The sequence below is a fragment of the Rhipicephalus microplus genome, chromosome 3 (assembly GCF_043290135.1).
Source record: "Rhipicephalus microplus isolate Deutch F79 chromosome 3, USDA_Rmic, whole genome shotgun sequence".
Classification (NCBI taxonomy): Eukaryota; Metazoa; Arthropoda; class Arachnida; order Ixodida; family Ixodidae; genus Rhipicephalus; species Rhipicephalus microplus.
Genome location: NC_134702.1, coordinates 174402912 through 174421295, shown reverse-complemented (window position 1 = coordinate 174421295; position 18384 = coordinate 174402912). Strand labels below are relative to the sequence as shown.

The 18384-nt window shown below is 47.3% G+C and overlaps 1 protein-coding gene across 1 annotated transcript in view; it reads left to right on the top strand.

Annotated features, from left to right (window-relative positions):
• LOC142803437 (serine/threonine-protein phosphatase PP1-gamma catalytic subunit B-like) overlaps nt 1–18384 on the top strand; it is a 54035-nt gene that overhangs the window by 24312 nt on the left and 11339 nt on the right. Inside the window, exon 6 of the mRNA XM_075888560.1 lies at nt 4004–4059. Coding sequence (XP_075744675.1) covers nt 4004–4039 — 36 coding nt within the window. The 3' untranslated portion in view covers nt 4040–4059. The remainder of the gene's footprint in view (nt 1–4003; nt 4060–18384) is intronic.

The window sequence follows — 18384 nt, the reverse complement described above, 5'->3', positions numbered from 1 at the left end:
ATACCACGACTGAGCATATCGCACATTGTGTCCGCGCCTGCGCGCCCAGTCACTGCGTCAACAGGCAGATACTCGCACTCTCGGACTCCGAGCACTTCAATGGAAATCTTATCCATTGAGTGCCATTGATGGCAAAGTCGGCGTGCATGACATGGGAGGAGCAGCTAAACCTCGGGTGATGAAGCCAATGAAAGAATTGCCATGAACAAAACACGCACTTACCTTTTTGGAACTTCATGCCTAGAGCACGCAGCGTTCTCTTAACCTCAACATTAAGAACCATCAATTCAGGAAGAACACATCTCTGAACACACCTCATCATTTGCTACGAGTACACAATTGCGAGACGATTCAAGTCCAATGCAGGAAAAAAGAAAATTGTACCAAATGAAATATGAACACATTGCTGCGTTCTGCTACAGGTTCTGCTGTGTGCACTACCAGTATAGTTTCTAAGATGAAGGAATTGGGTTTGTGGCTCTTTGAGAGCTGATGTGAGTATGCGCTGGTGTGGCTGGCATCGTTCGTCAAGATTAAAATGCACCGTGTAATGCTGACCCAAAAGCTATTGGATGTGACCCCGGCCACAGCATCTGCATTTCGATATCGACAGACTGCAATGTAGCCGTGCGCTTAGATTTTGGTGAACATTAAAACACCCCTGGTGGTTGAAATTTAATGGGCACTGCAGTATGGCGTCCCTGATAGTCATGTCAATGGCTTTTGAGATGTCAAACCCTAATACTTTAAGGGGCACTGATTTTCTTGTGCGAATAGTAAATTTTAGGTTCGAAGCAAATTCAAAGAGATTAGTGATTTAATAGAATAATTTTGAGTCGAATTCGAATAGTTTATGTGTCGCATTCTGAAAGAAAACGCGAGAATATTTGTCATGACCCAACAAATCTTCACAGTATAGTTTTAAAATTGAAACGAGGCATGTGTGTATGTGATTTTCTTGGTTTATAGGAAGTCGTAGCTAGTTAAATAGTAAAAAGATTTCAATACCAATAGAAGATAAGTGTGCTGTATTTTAAGGTTTACTACACATAGAACACATAAGCCTGAGAGTATACATGCATTCAAACTTGAAAGAATTGGCAGACCCCACGTACAATGGAAATCGATGATATGCGAAGCACGAGTGAGGAAGGTTGATGCCATACATTACTTCCATGTCATGATTATCATGTTTTCGCCTGACATTTGTGTTTGTCGTTAATTCAGGTCACGTTATACCAAATTTAGTGTATGCGAAGTTAGTGAAACGGTCGTTAGCGTGCTACAGCGTAGCATGTAGTCATGGTCTTACACGGCACGGGTCATGATCATCGTTTACACCAATTGTATACCTTCATGATCGATTCACTTCACGTAACACAAAATTTGAGATATGTGAAGCTAGCGAAACGGCCGCGAGCGTATTATGAGCGAAGTATGTAGTCATGTTACATGACACGCACCTCATTATTATCATGTTCGAACCAGTCGTATACTTTGTCATCGATTCACGTCACGTTACACCAAATTTGGTATATGTGAAGCTAGCGAAACGGCCGCGAGCGTATCATGAGTGGGGTATGTAGTCATGTTCATACATGATACGCATGTCATGATTATCATGTTTGCACCAGTCTTATGCTTTCGTCATCCATTCACATCACGTAACACCCAAATTTGGTATATGTGAAGCTAGCGAAACGGCCGCGAGCGTATCATGAGTGTGTCGTGTAATCATGACTTACTCAACAAGCATGTCATGATTGCCACGTTAGGGCCAGTAACTTATGTTCGCCATGCAGTCATCTTTATAGTGAACTAGAATTCTATTTTATTATAGTCATGGCATACCATACCAGTTTTGCAATACGTCATGGGAATGAAACCACCGCAAAAACTGCAAGACCATGACATGTACACCATAACATTAATGACATACATGCCATAATATTCATGTTATGACTAGTCAATTGTGCTCGTCATACAGTCATGTTATGCATACCAGTTTTATCCTACTAAAGTCGAAGTCGCCAAAGTTCGAAATGCCTCGCATTTTAAATCATAAATTGATGTTAGGGTGATATGTTGATTTAGTTTTGAAGTGGAGCTTCGTGGTAGTCCCTTTTTTTTTCTTTTTTCTGGGTAGGTCTATTATGATATAGCAACCCTCTACTGCAGCAAAACCGCCTTCACCGGGGGTTACATGCAAACTATTTTACAAGATGTATCGTTAATTTCGAGTATTTCGAAATTTTCATAAATTAAATTCGAATAGATCTCGAATACTGTAATACGCGTTCGAATATTTGAAGTACGTGCTCGAATATTAGCACAAATTTAGACGCTAGTAAAAAAAACGATTTTGCTCACGTTATGGCGAATTCCATTTGGAGAACACGAGCACTCAAAAGCGCGTTGAAACTGCTCTCTTCAGAGCAGGCTTGTTTGTGTTCGAACAGGAGCAGGGAGAGCGCTTCTGCTGCGCCGAAAGCAACCAGGAGCACTTTGTAGGGTCCTCGCCCGAAAAGCGGAGTACGAGCAGAGCGACGTCAGTCCCGCATCTTTTAAACACATTGCTAATTCCTCGTCACATTTCCCGTACTTGTTTAACTTCTTGCTTCAACCTGCGAACCCGGCGGCAATGGTAGCAACCATGTTTAGTTTGAATCACTGATGTTGACCGTATTGGCGCCGTGTGTGCTGGTAGCGACGATGACAGCTAGGAAAGGTACGTGGCTACGCTTGCTGGATGCTTCGTGGCAAGAACTTACTAAATGCGACTGCGGATAAGGGCGAATACGCGACAGCGAGATTCCAGGCGTAATTTGCTTGGTCCCGTATAGAATTCCGGGGCTTCGAACATTTCAATCTCATAGTGTACATATCCCCACTCGCCACCCTTTCGTCTGCTCGCCGTAAGCGTGCCGCAATCTGTGGCAGATTGAGTGGCCCTGCACTCAACGCTCTGTTTTCCTCTCTTCAATCACTACCCATCTAATCCTGTTCTTTCAATGGTGTTTGCCTTCGGTATAAAACTCATTCAGAATCACAAAACTCCCGCGCTCACAACGAGAAGACGCTTGGCGAGTGGCGACTTGCTCGGTGAGAGATTAGCTTGACATTGAATCACGGAAGCAGGACTTGCGGAATTTTATGCTGTGCCGCAAGTAGCTTGCGACAAATTTGGGTTTTGCTTGCTCGCATCGTTAACGCGTTTAGAAAGTTCTATGCACAAAAATGTGAATGGCCCGGGAGAAACATTTCAAATGTTGATTGTACATTCTAGTACCATATGCATATTGCTTTTGGAGAACTGAACAGCGCTCCTTCCGTCCCACACCGGCCAACTGCATCATGAACGCCGTGTTTACATTGAAAAGCAGGCTTGCTTTCTTTTCTTTTAAAGTGTGCCTTTTAAGAAACAAGAACAAGTAATGCATTTTTGCAAAACCGAGCACTAACGGTGTTTTGCGTATAAATTCTAGCACTGTTTGAGTCTCATATGAATATAGCAACTTCTTTTTTTTAGCAAGGCCGAAAAGATAATTATCACTGAACGTAAATACCATCTTTCTGGCACAGTAGCAGGCGTGCGCTTAAGTTATGTATAGCTTTCACAGCACTGTCAATGAAAGTCGTGTAGGTTTCACTTAGTTCGTAACAATTAAAAATGAACTACATTGTTCTTTGACGGGGCCAGAGCATTGAAAGTTTCAGTAAGCTTTGTTTGGCCAATGTCTCCGAAGTAATAAAAGTATGCTTTGAAAACCGTGACTTCACGTGCGACGATTCCAGCGTGAATTTTAAAACGAAACTTCTCACGTTGGTTTTCTGAGAGTACAATTTATCAATGTAAAATAACTTGTTGTTTCACTTTAGTGTCCTTTCAATTCAATTATATTTAGCTCAAAATGCAGGACTGCAGGGAAACAGTTGTTCGACTTGGTTGTACAATGATGAAACATGGCCACTCTCACAGCTGCTTACACTGCCTGTTTTGCAGATTCTGAAGCCAGCCGCGAAGAAGAAGTCTATGTAGGTGGCACTGCAGCGGGACGGGTAAGCTGCATCAAAATTTCATACGACGTAAAACAAAATAGTTGCAGGAAACAGCAGCTTGACACAACATTTTGCAAAGACTTCGGGAAGGGGAGGGGAGTGCTTCATTAAAGAGGTAGTGACACGAAATTTTTCACTTATAGTTTTTTTTCATTTTTTGAGCCAAATGATAGGTCAAGCTAGGCCAAGCACCCGAAAGCGTAGAAAACGTACTGGCAAGCGTGAGTGCGTCCTGAAAAATTTGACTAATATGATATGATTGATTGATTTCACTTCACTTCACTTTACTTTTTATTTTCTTAAGGGCCCCCTCAAGGGGGGTATTACATAAAGGGTGGGGTTACAATTGGGCGACATATATACATATTAATAATACACAATTATACATACAAACAATTATACGTAAACAATATATATACATTTGTAATCGTCTTCAGCAAAATGATTGATATGTGGGGTTTAACGTCCCAAAAGCACCATTTGATTATGAGAGACGCCGTAGTGGAGGGCTCCGGAAATTTCGACCACCTGGGGTTCTTTAACGTGCACCCAAATCTGAGCACACGGGCCTACAACATTTCCGCCTCCATCAGAAATGCAGCCGCCGCAGCCGGGATTTGAACCCACGACCTGCGGGTCAGCAGCCGAGTACCACCGCGGTGGGGCTGATATGTGGGGTTGAACGTCCCAAAACCACCATATGATTATGAGAGACGCGGTAGTGGAGGGCTGTGGAAATTTCGACCACCTGAAGTTTTTTGACGTGCACCCAAATCTGAGCACACGGGCCTACAACATTTCCGCCTTCTTCGGAAATGTAGCCACCGTCTTGAAAAATTATTAACAGCATGCTTTTAAAGACTAGTTTCTGTTCCTACTGTACCCTGACGTCACGACAGGGTATGAACAGCGTCATTATGTGGTAGTATGTGTATGCGCAAGTTTTTGTTACTTATTTTTGTTCGCCCGTCACATCTTCAATCGTGTGCTTCATTTCCTGCATGCCACACGTGTGGATATTGTCGCCGCAGGGAGGCTCAACGTAGGAATGCGATCAGTTTAGGGCTGGACGCATAGTGCGAATTGGGATATGATTTGCCGTATGGCTGTTCGCACCAACAGCCGCATCCGCGTGGGAGCGCGAGAAGAGGTGCCACTGTTGGGCGCCCGTCTCAGGTTTGTTCCTCGCCGCCCTGATCGCCCTGAAATTTGTTGACATCGCCGTTGCCAGTGGCATAAAAAAAACACTGAACAAAATTCTTTATGTATGTCGTGAAATAACTCATGATTGAACACAGTGATGCTTTAAGTGTGCTATTTCTCCTAGGCAACGTCCATTTCCGAACGACCAACGAGATATCGAGCCGTGATGGCAGGCGATTCAGGTAGACAACCGACCGTCTCAGGGAACAGGACCGGTTAATTAGTACCCACAAATGTTGCTCTTTACATGCATCGAGGCCATCGAGAAAACTAGTTGCACGTGTAAAAGCGTCTAATATTTGTACAAGTTTTTGTCGTGTTGATAAAAAGAAGCGCTCAGCATTGAGTTGAGCGTCGGCCTTGCTAGGCCTATGCGTTCGGAGTCGAGAATGATTGTGGGCTAGCTGTGGCGAGGTTTCGTGCTCACGAAGGCATAGCTTTGTCGCCAATGTTATTAGACAACGAAGCATGGCTGTGTGAGGTTGTTAATTTTGTCCTTAATAAAGAGGAAATGTCCTCCGAGCGTGCAAGCTGAGATGCCGTATGTGGGTGGAGACCGAATGCTGATGGCTCGTTCTCCCCAAGCGTCGTGAATCGTCGTACGGAACGTGCGCCGTCCCAAGCTGAATCGCCTGCCGAATCGCACCGTGTGTCCAGCGCTTTTCAGGGCGCAGGTTCTTCGTCGAGAATCCAAAGTCGTTCAACAACATGTTGCATATATGCGTCCGGAGTGAACTGCAGCGAACAGACGGCTTGGTTCGCCCACTGTCTCCGCCACGGTGCATGAAGTCGGCCCACGCTTGCTACAGCACCGGATCAGAATGGAATTGGGGGAATGTTCACCTGTTGTCCCCATTGCACTGGCGCCAGCAAATTCACAGGGCAAAGTATTGGCGCCATGACGACTACTTCGAAATCAAACGATTCCTTTACCCTCTGACAAGCGTATATATTGTATTTGCGTGCGCGTACAATTATTCCAGACTCCGCTAGCTCACTTCACAGCTACGCTGAATGACAGCGACCGCAAGGCTTCGAGCACACCACCGAGAGCGTGACGCGCAAGTGTGATTTTTGCGTTTTGGTGATTGACGTCCTCACAGCTTGCCAGACCGCTGCGTGAAGTCACTAGGATTAGTTCTGCAGCCTGACGTCAAGTTAGTGTCGATGTCGGTAGGTACGCCGCGAAAAATTTGAATTTAGTATCAAAACAAAATATAGTATCAGCATTTACTGAGCGTCAAGTTTGTTCATAGTCGTCTCTGTATAAAGGAGATTTTTGTGGCAGAGTGAACTCACCTTCGAAAAAAGGTATCAGTACCCATTAAATTTTTTTGCAAAAATTTTCATTTTTGATGCTAAAACACCAATCATCATTATCTGTTGTTCGCGATTTCTGGCTAAATGGCCGCATTTTGTCAGCGATAATGCAAAGAACACCCAGCTGATTCTAATAGCAAGAGCTACGAAAAGCGTCTCCGCGCTGCTATCATATGAGCCAATTGCGCTGCTGGAGTAAACAAGCTCGCAGTCTACGCTCCTTGTGTGTGTGCACCTCAGTGAGGTTGGCATTTCTCCCACTACGCAGACATCACAGGGCTGTTGGTAATGTGATGAGTTGGTACATGCTTAACTAAATACAAAATTATACGTAACCATCCGGGACGTACTGCAACCACTGGAAACTAGCTTACTTTCCGGGAAAGCGGCAATATACAATCACTGATCATTCATTCAGACTAGGTGAGAAGCCAGGATCCGCCAGAAAAAACAGGAAAGCACCTTTGTTGGCTATGTGGCTAGAAAAACTAGTATATGCACATGCGCACACAATCACACTTACGCATGACCAAGTCTGGCTGCATTTCAGCCACTGTTTGGCCATCACTGTTGGTCTACAGGAGCAGCGATGGCGTAGTGGTTAGAGCATCCGCCTTGCATGCAAAACGTCCGTGGTTCAAATCCCGGAGCCACGCAGTTCCCAACCGCATAAAAAAAATCAGCGTGGTGATGGAACTGCACCACGAGGCCTGGAGTGCGGCCTCACCGGTAACCACGGCCGGGAACGCACTCCCTCACCAGAGAAGGATTGGCCACCCTGGTGCAGTATCTGACCACTACCTCCCACATGATACGTCAAATAACTCACGGCCCTCAGTCCCCAGCAACTGCAAAGCAACTGACCACGGTGGCGGTCAGATCTGCAACGCAGCAGAGGGTGCTAAGAATCTCTGGATCCGGACAGGCCGCGATTGCAACCTGAACTTGGCAACGTTTAACACTAGAACCTTATCTGGTGAGGGAAGGCTAGCTGTACTATTCGAGGAGCTAGAGGGTGTCAAATGGGATATAATAGGGCTCAGTGAGGTTAGGAGGACAGATGAGGCCTATACGGTGCTACAGAATGGGCACGTACTTTGCTATCGGGGCTTGGCTGACAGAAGAGAACTGGGAGTGGGGTTCCTAATTCACAGAAACATAGCTGGAAACATAGAAGAATACTATAGCATTAATGAAAGAGTGGTGTGTATCGTAATTAAACACAGTTTACAATACTGATGGGAGACTCTAATGCAAAGGTAGGGAAGAAGCAGGCTGAAGACAAGGCAGTAGGAGATTATGGCTTCGGTACTAGAAACGCCAGAGGTGAGCTACTAGTAGAATTCACTGAACGCAATAATTTACGGATTTTGAATACCTTCTACCGAAAACGAGGAAACCGCAAGTGGACATGGAGGAACCCTAATGGCGAAAATAAGAACGAAATAGACTTTATAATGAGTGCACACCCAGACATCGTGCAGGATGTGGAAGTGGTTGGCAAGGTACGATGCAGTTACCATAGAATGGTACGGTCTCGAATTCACCTAGACTTGAGGAAGGAACGACAGAAACTGATACGCAAAAAGCCAATCAATGAGCTGGCCCTGAGAGGGAAAGTACAGGAATTCAGAGTCTCGTTTCAGAACAGGTACTCGGCTCTTAGTGAGCAAACCAACCTTAGCATAGATACAATGAATGATAATTTGACGAGTATCATTACGGAGTGTGCAGTGGAAGTTGGAGGCAGGGTAGTTAGACAGGACAATGGCAAGCTATCCCAGGAAACGAAGAATCTCATTAAGAGGCGTCAAATCATGAAAGTTTTAAGTACAACAGACAAAATAGAACTGGCAGAGCTTTCGAAGTTGATTAATAGGCGTAAGGTATCTGATGTAAGAAGGTATAACATGGAGAGAATTGAACACGCTCTGAAAAACGGAGGAAGCGTCAAAGCAGTGAAGAGGAAACTTTCGATAGGCTAAAATCGGATGTATGCACTAAGAGACAAAGAAGGCAAAATAACTACCAATAAGGATAGGATAGTTAAAATAGCGGAGGAGTTTTACAGAGATCTGTACAGTAGCTGGGACAACCATGACCTTAATACTATAAGAACTAGCAGTAACCCAGATGACAACCCACCAGTAATGATAGAAGAAGTTAGAGAAGCTTTGGAGAGCATGCAAAAAGGCAAAGCTGCTGGTGAGGATCAGGTATCATCAGATCTGCTGAAAAATGGAGGACACATGATGATGATATGTGGGGTTTAACGCCCCAAAACCACTATATGATTATGAGAGACGCCGTAGTGGAGGGCTCCGGAAATTTAGACCACCTGGGGTTCTTTAACGTGCACCCAAATCTGAGTACACGGGCCTACAACATTTCCGCCTCCAAATGGAGGACACATTGTGTTAGAAAAACTAGCCACCCTGTTTACGAGGTGTCTCCTCACAAGAAGAGTGCCAGAGTCTTGGAAGAACGCTAACATCATCTTAATACATAAGAAAGGAGATGACAAGGACTTGAAGAATTACAGGCCTATTAGCTTGCTCTCTGTAGTATACAAGCTATTTACAAAGATAATTGCTAACAGAGTAAAGAAAATATTAGAATTCAATCAACCAAAGGAACAAGCAGGATTTCGAGCAGGCTACTCAACAATCGACCACATTCATACTATCAATCAGGTAATAGAGAAATGCTCAGAATATAACCAACCACTATACATAGCCTTCGTAGATTACGAGAAGGCGCTTGATTCAGTAGAAATATCAGCCGTCATGCAGACACTGCGGGACCAGGGCGTCGATGAAGTATATATAAACATCCTGGAATAAATCTACAGGGGATCAACTGCTACCATAGTGCTTCATAGAGAAAGCAACAGAATACCAATCAAGAAGGGTGTAAGGCAGGGGGACACAATCTCCCCAATGCTATTTACCGCGTGCTTACAGGAGGTTTTCAGAAGCCTAGAATGGGAAGAGTTAGGGATAAGAGTTAATGGAGAGTACCTTAGTAACCTGCGCTTCGCCGATGACATTGCATTGCTGAGTAACGCAGGGGACGAATTGCAGCTCATGATTACGGAGTTAGACAAGGAGAGCAGAAAGGTGGGTCTTAAAATGAATCTGCAGGAAACGAAAGTAATATACAACAACCTCAGAAAAGAGCAGCGCTTCGAGATAGGTAATAGTGCACTTCAAGTTGTAAAAGACTATGTCTACTTAGGGCCGGTAATAACCGCGGAGCCGAACCACGAGATTGAAGTAACTAGAAGAATAAGAATGGGGTGGAGCACATTTGGCAAGCACTCTCAAATTATGACAGGTACATTGCCACTATCCCTCAAGAGGAAGGTATATAACAGCTGTATCTTGCCGGTACTTAGCTACGGAGCAGAAACCTGGAGACTTACAAAGAGGGTTCAGCTTAAATTGAGGACGACGCAGCGAGCAATGGAAAGAAAAATGGTAGGTGTAACCTTAAGAGGCAAGAAGACAGCAGAGTGGATTAGGGAACAAACGGGGGTTAAGGATATCATAGTTGAAATAAAGAAGAGGAAATGGACATAGGCCGGGCATGTAGCGCGTAGACAGGATAACCGCTGGTCGTTAAGGGTAACTAACTGGATTCCAAGAGAAGGCAAGCGGGTTAGGGGGAGACAGAATGTTAGGTGGGCAGATGAGATTAAGAAGCTAAATTGGCAGCAGCAAGCACAGGACCGGGTTAACTGGCGGAACATGGTGGCCTTTGTCCTGCAGTGGACGTAGTCAAGCTGATGATGATGATGATGATGAGGAGGATGATGAAAATGATGATGATGATTGTCTACAATAGCCCTGTAAAGACCTGCTGTAAATCCCTGTTTTATGATAGTGCGAGCGGTGCGTAATCATCAGTGTCGCTGTACACCTGCGCTGGTTGATGGACGATCAAATTGACGTACGTTATACTCGGCGAAAAGTCTAGAGCAACTTTGGATTGAGGTCGGTCACCATATACCTGGCGAATAAATGCCGCTTTTTACGTTATTGTCAGTGCCTTTTAGTTGCTATGTTGCATAATTATTTCCGGTGGTTCAGATGGAAAAGATACCACTGGAGCAATATCAGTAGATCAGACTTCGTACGCTAAGAAACAAACGAGAGAGCGATGCGCAATGTATACGCAGATCAGGCCTAGGTGAAGGAACAACTGACTGCACTACAGCATCAAAAACCATCAAACGCCCCACTCCGCAGTCTTCCAGACTTGCTTGGCTTGGACCGCACTATGATCGTCGTGAATATTCCATGAATACTTTAGTATCTAAAGCCAAAAGGCGATCATTGTGTGTAGTCAGCGTACACAGCCTTTGAAATAAGTCATTGTAATTTGTGCATGGGTTTTCGTAGCGTTAGCTACACTGGCCTCACTGAGCCAATTTCGCGTGGCACTTGTCTGCGCATGTGCAATGATACTCTGCCGCCACCGTGCGCGGCTCGCCGCCGGTGTGCGCGCAATTCAATGCACTGCGCAGACGATCAGTGGTGTCACGCGCCGGAGCCGGCACCTCCCTCGCACTCGGCCTCAGCCGCGCGCGACTCACCGCAGCCGGTGTGCGCTTTCCAGAGGAGTGCCGTCATAGCCTTGGTAGACATATGGACGCCGACGCGCGCGCCTTCCCTGTGCAGCCGCCATCTGACACTGCGCTGGAGCCGCTTGATAGCGTCTTTGACTGGCGTTTGCCACTGTGGTATAGCCATGGAGAAGGAGAGTGCAAATGCTGTTGAACGGTGCAGTAGAGCGGAAAAGCTTAACTCATCGGATCCCGATGTAGTTTCCCGGCAAAATAAATATACATGTGCCACATAATACGTATACCGTGTGTGTGTCATTGAAACAGCTGTAAGCATGATAATCAAGCTAATTCTAGACAATCAGGAAAGCTTTCCAGAGGAGTGACGTCATTGCCTTGGCAGACATATTGGCGCCAGCGCTGGCGCTGCTATGCGATGCGCAGACGATCTGTGGTGCCACGAACCGGAGCCGGCCCCTCCCGCGACTCGCAGCCGCCGCCAGTATGCGGTTTCCAGAGGAGTGACGTCGTAGTCTGGGCAGCCGTAATGGCGCCGGGGCGCGCGCAGCTATCTGGCACTCGTTGTCTGACACTGCGCTAGAGCCGCTTGATAGCGCCTCTGACTGGCGTTTGCCAGTGTGGTATAGCCATGGAGGAGAGCGCAGATGCTGCTCAACGGCGCACAAGAGCGGAGAAGCTTAACCCCTGGCAGTTAACGGCTGAGCGTAGGAGGAATGAACAGAAGAAGGCTAAACGTGCTGCGGAGACACTGGAGCAAAGGGAGAAATGTCTAGCAAAGCGGCGTCGCCAGGAGGCTGAGCGACGTGCCCAACCATCTCTGCAGCAGCAACAACAAGACGCCGTCGATGACGTGAAGGCTCGCCGATCGACTAACTATACTGTGAAACTTGGCGAAAGCGCCAGTGCGGCTTGGACCTTCGAGATGGACTTCGTAAACAATCCGTTTGGATATGTGTGCGACGTGTGTGAAAGACTATGGCACATGAAAGACTTGACGCCGCTAAGTAGTGCCATGCGTCAAACGTTGAGTTTAGCGGCAGCGCCTGTGTGGGGTGAAACCGTGGCATGGGTTTGTACAACGTGCAAGAACTTTCTCGTTAAGCAAAAGATTCCACTCTTTAGCGTTATCAATGGGTATCGTTACCCGACCATGCCGCCAGGTATACCGGTTCTGAACGATGTTGCCGAGCGTTTACTTTCGCCACGCATTCCCTTCGTTCAGATCCGTCGTCTGATGAACTGGAGAAATGGTCAGTTTGGCATTAAAGGACCCGTGGTGAACGTGCCGGTAGACATGGACGAGATGCTAAAGCAGTTGCCTCGTGGCTTGTCAGACGATAAGTGCATAGTAGCGAACATAAAGAGGAGAATGTTTGCCAAGACTACCCATCTGTCGAACATGGTTTCTCGCAATGTGCTGGGACCATGGGTTGAGAGACTGAGAGTCTCGCCGCTGTATGAACACTACGGCATAAACGTTGACGAGGGACGTTTGGAGAGGCTGTATCGGGAAGCCGTTGCTCCAGACGAAAACTTTAACGTGGAGGCTTGTCTCGGTCTCGCCGATTTAGATGATCCGATGAATGTGGCCACAGCTTTGACATTGGACCAGCATACTTTGGTGTGCGATGAAAACGCGGCCTTAACCATGACACCCGGAGATGGCAAGAGACCTGTGAACATCTTGTATGATACCCATGCCGAGGAGCTGTCTTTCTCTCAAATATACTTGGGCCAGGTTCGTTGTATAACCCCAGAAGCTAAGCCTACTTCGTTTTTCATTGCCTCGAGTGAGATTCGGAGGAAAGATAGACGGGGGCTTTGCCGATGCACTACTGTACATGACTATGAAGGTGTTGCGTCACCGTGTTTCGTCGCAAATGACTATGATGTAACGGAGGAGCGCGACAACTCGTGGTCTGACCAGACAGGATATTGAAGATCCTGACAAGGTTAAACAGTTCATTGAGCAGGATTTGGTATTCATGGAAGGTGTCCCAAACACCTTCCATGAATACCAAATCCTGCTCAATGAACTGTTTCTTGAGCTCGCTCTTCCTTTTGTGCAGTACTTGCACAAAAGGAAGAGCGAGCTGTTCACCATGATTAGGCAGCTTGGGAAGCCGAAGGTGTTTCTGATGCTTTCTGCATCTTAGGTGCATTGGCCAAAATTGCTCGAACTGCTTGCGAAACTGCAGGTTAGACCCCAGTAGTTGGGCTTTGACGAAGACGAGATGAACCAGAGGTACGCGGCGACGTTGGTGAATAATGATCCAGCTGCGTGTGCAATTTACTTTGAACACATGGTTAGGGTGATTATGAAAGTGCTGCGGAACTCCCGGACAAGCCCATTTAAGCTGTACCACGTAGTGGAAAGTTTCAAGCGCATAGAGTTTCAGCATAGGGGTAGCCCTCATGCTCATCTGCTCTTGTGGCTTAATCAAGCTCTGAAAAAAGAGGTGCAAAATAACTTCATGCCAAACACCGTGAGGATGGCAGACCACCTCCTGTCCGTGGATCACGATGCTCTGGAGCGGCCGAGGAGCCAGGAACACCAGCACACACACACGTAAGAAGGTGGTTGTAAGAAGTGCAGGTTCTATGCGCCGTTCTGGCCCATGCCGAGCACTAAAGTGCTTACTCCTCTACAGGCCCCTGCCGACGACGACGAAGCTGGTTTGAAATAGTATTGCTTCCTGCAGAACACTTATGATGCGTTGCATAGTGCTCTCGAGACCACTGCCTATTAGTCCTTAACTGAAAGGCTTCAACATAATGGCATACGTGACTTTGACGAGTATGAGGTGGTGATTCGCAGTGGACTGGCCAGGCTTACGCTGCTGTTTAAAAGGGATATGAATCAGACGAATGTCAACCCCCTTTAACTCTTGGATAGCCTCAATGCCGAAGTCTAACAAGGACCTCCAAGTAATTCTTGACGTTTATGTCTGTGCATCTTACGTGGTGGAGTACGTGAACAAGGCTAACCGTGGCGTCTCTAACTTGGGCAGAACCATTAACGCTTTAATCGAACAGGACTCATCGGACCAGCTGTTGTTTGAAAGCGCTATGCGACAGCTAGGGGTGAATATGCTGAATGCAATTGAGATGTCGGCCCAAGAGGCTGCCTGGTTTCTCCTGCGATTTGACATGTGTACCACTAGCCGAGACGTAATTTACGTTAACACCCATTGGCAGAGGAGCGTCATCGAAGCCGCAAGATGAAGGCCGAGTTGGAGGAACAGGGAGTGCTGCCTACGAGTTGTGATATTTGGCACAAAACACCGCTTGAGCGGCATGAAAACCGTCCCGCTGAAATGGGGGGGGGGTGACGTTCGTCGAATTTATGGTCGAGTACAATCGCAGTAGCTTGAGGAAGCGTCAGAAGCCAGCCGTGCTTAGGTGCCAAAACTACAGCATTGACGATGTGGTAAACTATAAGAGGGAACATGTCATGCTGCACGTGTCGTTTCGTAAGTAATTAGACATTCTGGATGGCAATGCCTTTGAGAAAATGTTTGACGATAACAAATAAGCCAATATGGGAATCAAACAGAGGTACTCTGCTGGTGTAACCATTTCGGAGTTGATTTCGGCTTGCGAAGCGGTTGGAAGTTCGGAAGCAAATCACACAGAGGAAGTGGAACAACCGGAAGAAAGGCCGTCTGCGGTGCCGACCTTGGTGCACATTAACGATAATTCAGACTTGGTCTTCGAGGAAGTGACGATGAAGACGCAACAGAAGGTGGTTGCAGCCACGTGCCCTGGACTCCGCCGTAGAGACGACGTTATGGCGTTAAGCGATCTTTACGCGTGCATGAGGCTGCTTAACGAACAGCAGGCATCGTTGACACGGGAAGTGATACATCGCGTTACTGAGCGGACGACTAAACCACTGCAGATATTCTTTACTGGGCCTGCTGGCTGTGGTAAGACCTTCACGTTGCGCCTCATCATGGACGTTTACAACCGACAGTGCCGTAACCGTACCATCTCGTATGGGGATGATCAGGAAAACAGTGTAGTCAATGCGTACGTGGCCTGTGCAACAACCGGTAAAGCTGCCGTTGCGTTGAACGACATAACTGTACATTCGGCATTCAAGATCGTTATGATCAACAGGAGGGAGGAGCGGGGACTTACATCAAGTGATTTTAATACGCTTAGGATGCTGTTTCGCGACGTGAAGTGCATCACTGTGGATGAGGTGAGCATGCTGTCGTCGGACCTTCTCAGACAAGTGGACTTACGCTTGAGAGAAATCAGGGCTTCAAAGATGACGGAACCGTTCGGAGGGTTCGACGTAATCTTCTGTGGGGACCTTGGGTAGCTCCCTCCGGTGCGAGCAAGTGAGGTATACAAGAGACCGCGGAGCGGCGGAAGCGTTTGCAGTACGTCCGTGCTCCCGTGGCACCACCTCTCATACTTTCCTTTAACCGAAGTGGTTAGAGTAATGCAAGCTTCTCGGGTCTCCTCACCAAGATAGGCGAAGGAAAGGAGTTGAGCGGCGACGAGATTCGCGTGCTTACCGATCGTTTCGTCACTCGTGAACAGGCTGCTATACAGTGCCCCATGGCAGTCCGTCTCTTCTTTAGTAACAACGACGTCGACGTCCATAATAGGATGGTTGCTCAGTCTTGTGAATACAAGCATGACAGTGTCGCCATACACCTGGTGACTGGCCATCGGAGCAGACAAGAGGAACGTGAAGCCCTCGCGAGAATCCAAGACCTCAGTCGTGCGGAGAGTGGCAACCTGCCATCTGTGGTGACGTTCTGTACGAAACGGCCGTACATGCTGCTGAAGAACATTGATGTGACGGATGGCTTGGTGAACGACATGGTAGGTACGCTAATGGAAGTTGAGCTTAACGTTGACGATACACCAAAGAGAGTTTGGCTGCAATGTCCCAGTGGTGTGGGAACGTTAACCAAGGCCAAAGTGAGCTGCCGTTCTGGCGTGAGGCAGTGTGCACAATGGGTTCCGATCGAGCCCATCGCCATGTCGTTTTCCATGAAGAGAAAAGCCTTGAGGCATGTATCGGTGCGCAGTACCCAGTTTCCTCTCACACCAGCAAGCGCCATGACGATACACAAGTCGCAGGGTGGTACCTTCGACACTGTGGTATACGACTACGCTAAGTCTCACCCTCAAAAGCTGGTCTAAGTTGCCCTTAGCTGTGTCACTACCCTCCGGGGAAATTATCTGACCAACGTGCAGCAAGACCACACATTCTACCACCATCTTAGCAATCAGAATAACGCTTTTGTATCAGAGTATGAGCACTTAAACAAGCACGGCCTGGACACAGCATATGCTCGCTGTAGAGCGCTGATGACAAACCCTGCCACGGTCTACACAGTCGCCCTGCTCAATGTCCGATCATTGATTTGCCATATCGCGGACGTTCGTGGTGACCGCCTCTTGACCACTGCTGATGTTCTCCTCTTTACAGATGTTGGTGTTGCCACGTGATCACAAGCTGTCACAACCCACGAGTTTAGCATGGTTGCATATGCCAGTCGTTTTGACGCTACCAGAAGCTCGGGAGTCTGCATCTTTGTCGGGAATGGGATTGCTGCCAGTGAACTAACTGCCAAACGTAGCGGTGCCCAAGTGTGAAGCCTGTGCCGTTCAGCTTGACGAAAGTGGTGTGATAATCAAAGCCGTGTATGTGTCACCAAACAATTCTGTTAAAGACACTATACACGTAGTGGCTACGTCTATACCTAGTCGTGCGGCAAGTGAACTGTGTGTGGTGGCTGGTGACTTCAGTCGTGCTCCAGACTCTCTTTGTGTTCCTTTGAAGGACACGTTTAACCTCGACTTGGCCAGTGTTCAAACTGCACAGACGACCCAATAGGGAAGTACCACTGATCTTGTTGGCAACATGACATCCAGCTAGAACACTACAGATATAGAACGATGACTTGGGTATGTCCGCATTTTTGGTCGGGAGCTCACGTGACCCTAATAGAACGTGAGGCAGTGTCGAAAAGGTGTTGGAATAAACGACCATATCCGAATTTTTAGCATCCTGAAAATCTTCGGTGACTGTGTTATCACCACTCAACAGAAGTGACAAATACTTGGTCATGTTGAGAACTATTGTTATTTAATCTGTGTGTTCTTTGGGGCTAAGCGTAGTTCAGGCCACGTGCTTACGGACCCACGTGCTTGAATTGTGTTATGTCTTCACTGCTTCAGAACGTTATAGTAAAAACAGGCTACTTCTGCAGGGACATAGTGGGAAAGAGATGGGTTCGACGAGACGACATGTGTGTCTGTGTATGCAAAGGGAGACCAGCACTGGATAAGTGACTGCGCTGAAAAATGGCGCCCGGGGTAGAGTCAAGACATAACTGAGCCGCTCGTGCCCACGTGACCAGCCGCACCACACTGGGAGCACGCGCGTGCGCCGTTCCCGTGTTTCTCCCGGGCAAGAACAGCTCGGGCTGCCATTGCACCAGTAATAATGCCCTTCGAACTTTGCCTGAAGGCTGCTCTCGCAGGAAAGCGCTGATAAATGGAAGGAACGTCTGCAAAGCGGACTACGTCTGTGCGTACGGTGTTGAAGAAACAGTTTGGTGCCGTGGTAGCGACTCCCTCGTTATCATTTTCTGGCAGCGTGCTTGGACTTGTGTCAACGTGTCTTGATTGATTGATTGATTGATTGATTGATTGATTGATTGATTGATTGATTGATATGTGGGGTTCAATGTCCCAAAACCACCATATGACTATGAGAGACGCCCTAGTAGAGGGCTCCGGAAATTTCGACCACCTGAGGTTCTTTAACGTACGCCCAAATCTGAGTACACAGGCCTACAACATTTCCGCCTCCATCGGAAATGCAGCCGCCGCAGCCGGGATTCGATCTGCGGGTCAGCAGCCGAGTACCTTAGCGACTAGACCACCGCGGCGGGGCAACGTGTCAAGATAGTGCAGGATGGCACGCCTGAATTGATGTCTGTGCGGCGTCGGTTCCGCAGTAAGAAAAATACGAGGCAAGAAATAGCTGCGTATATATATTTTTTGTTGTTTGTGTAAGTGGTATGTCTACATGTGGACGATAATCACGCAAGCCCCCATACATCGCAGCACGTGTAGTGTCGCGCTGCTATGCTCGAGGATGTCGTAATGATTCTCGGCTATGGTGGCCGCATTTCGGTAGAGGCGAACTACAAAGAATACCCGTGTACTTGAGATTATAT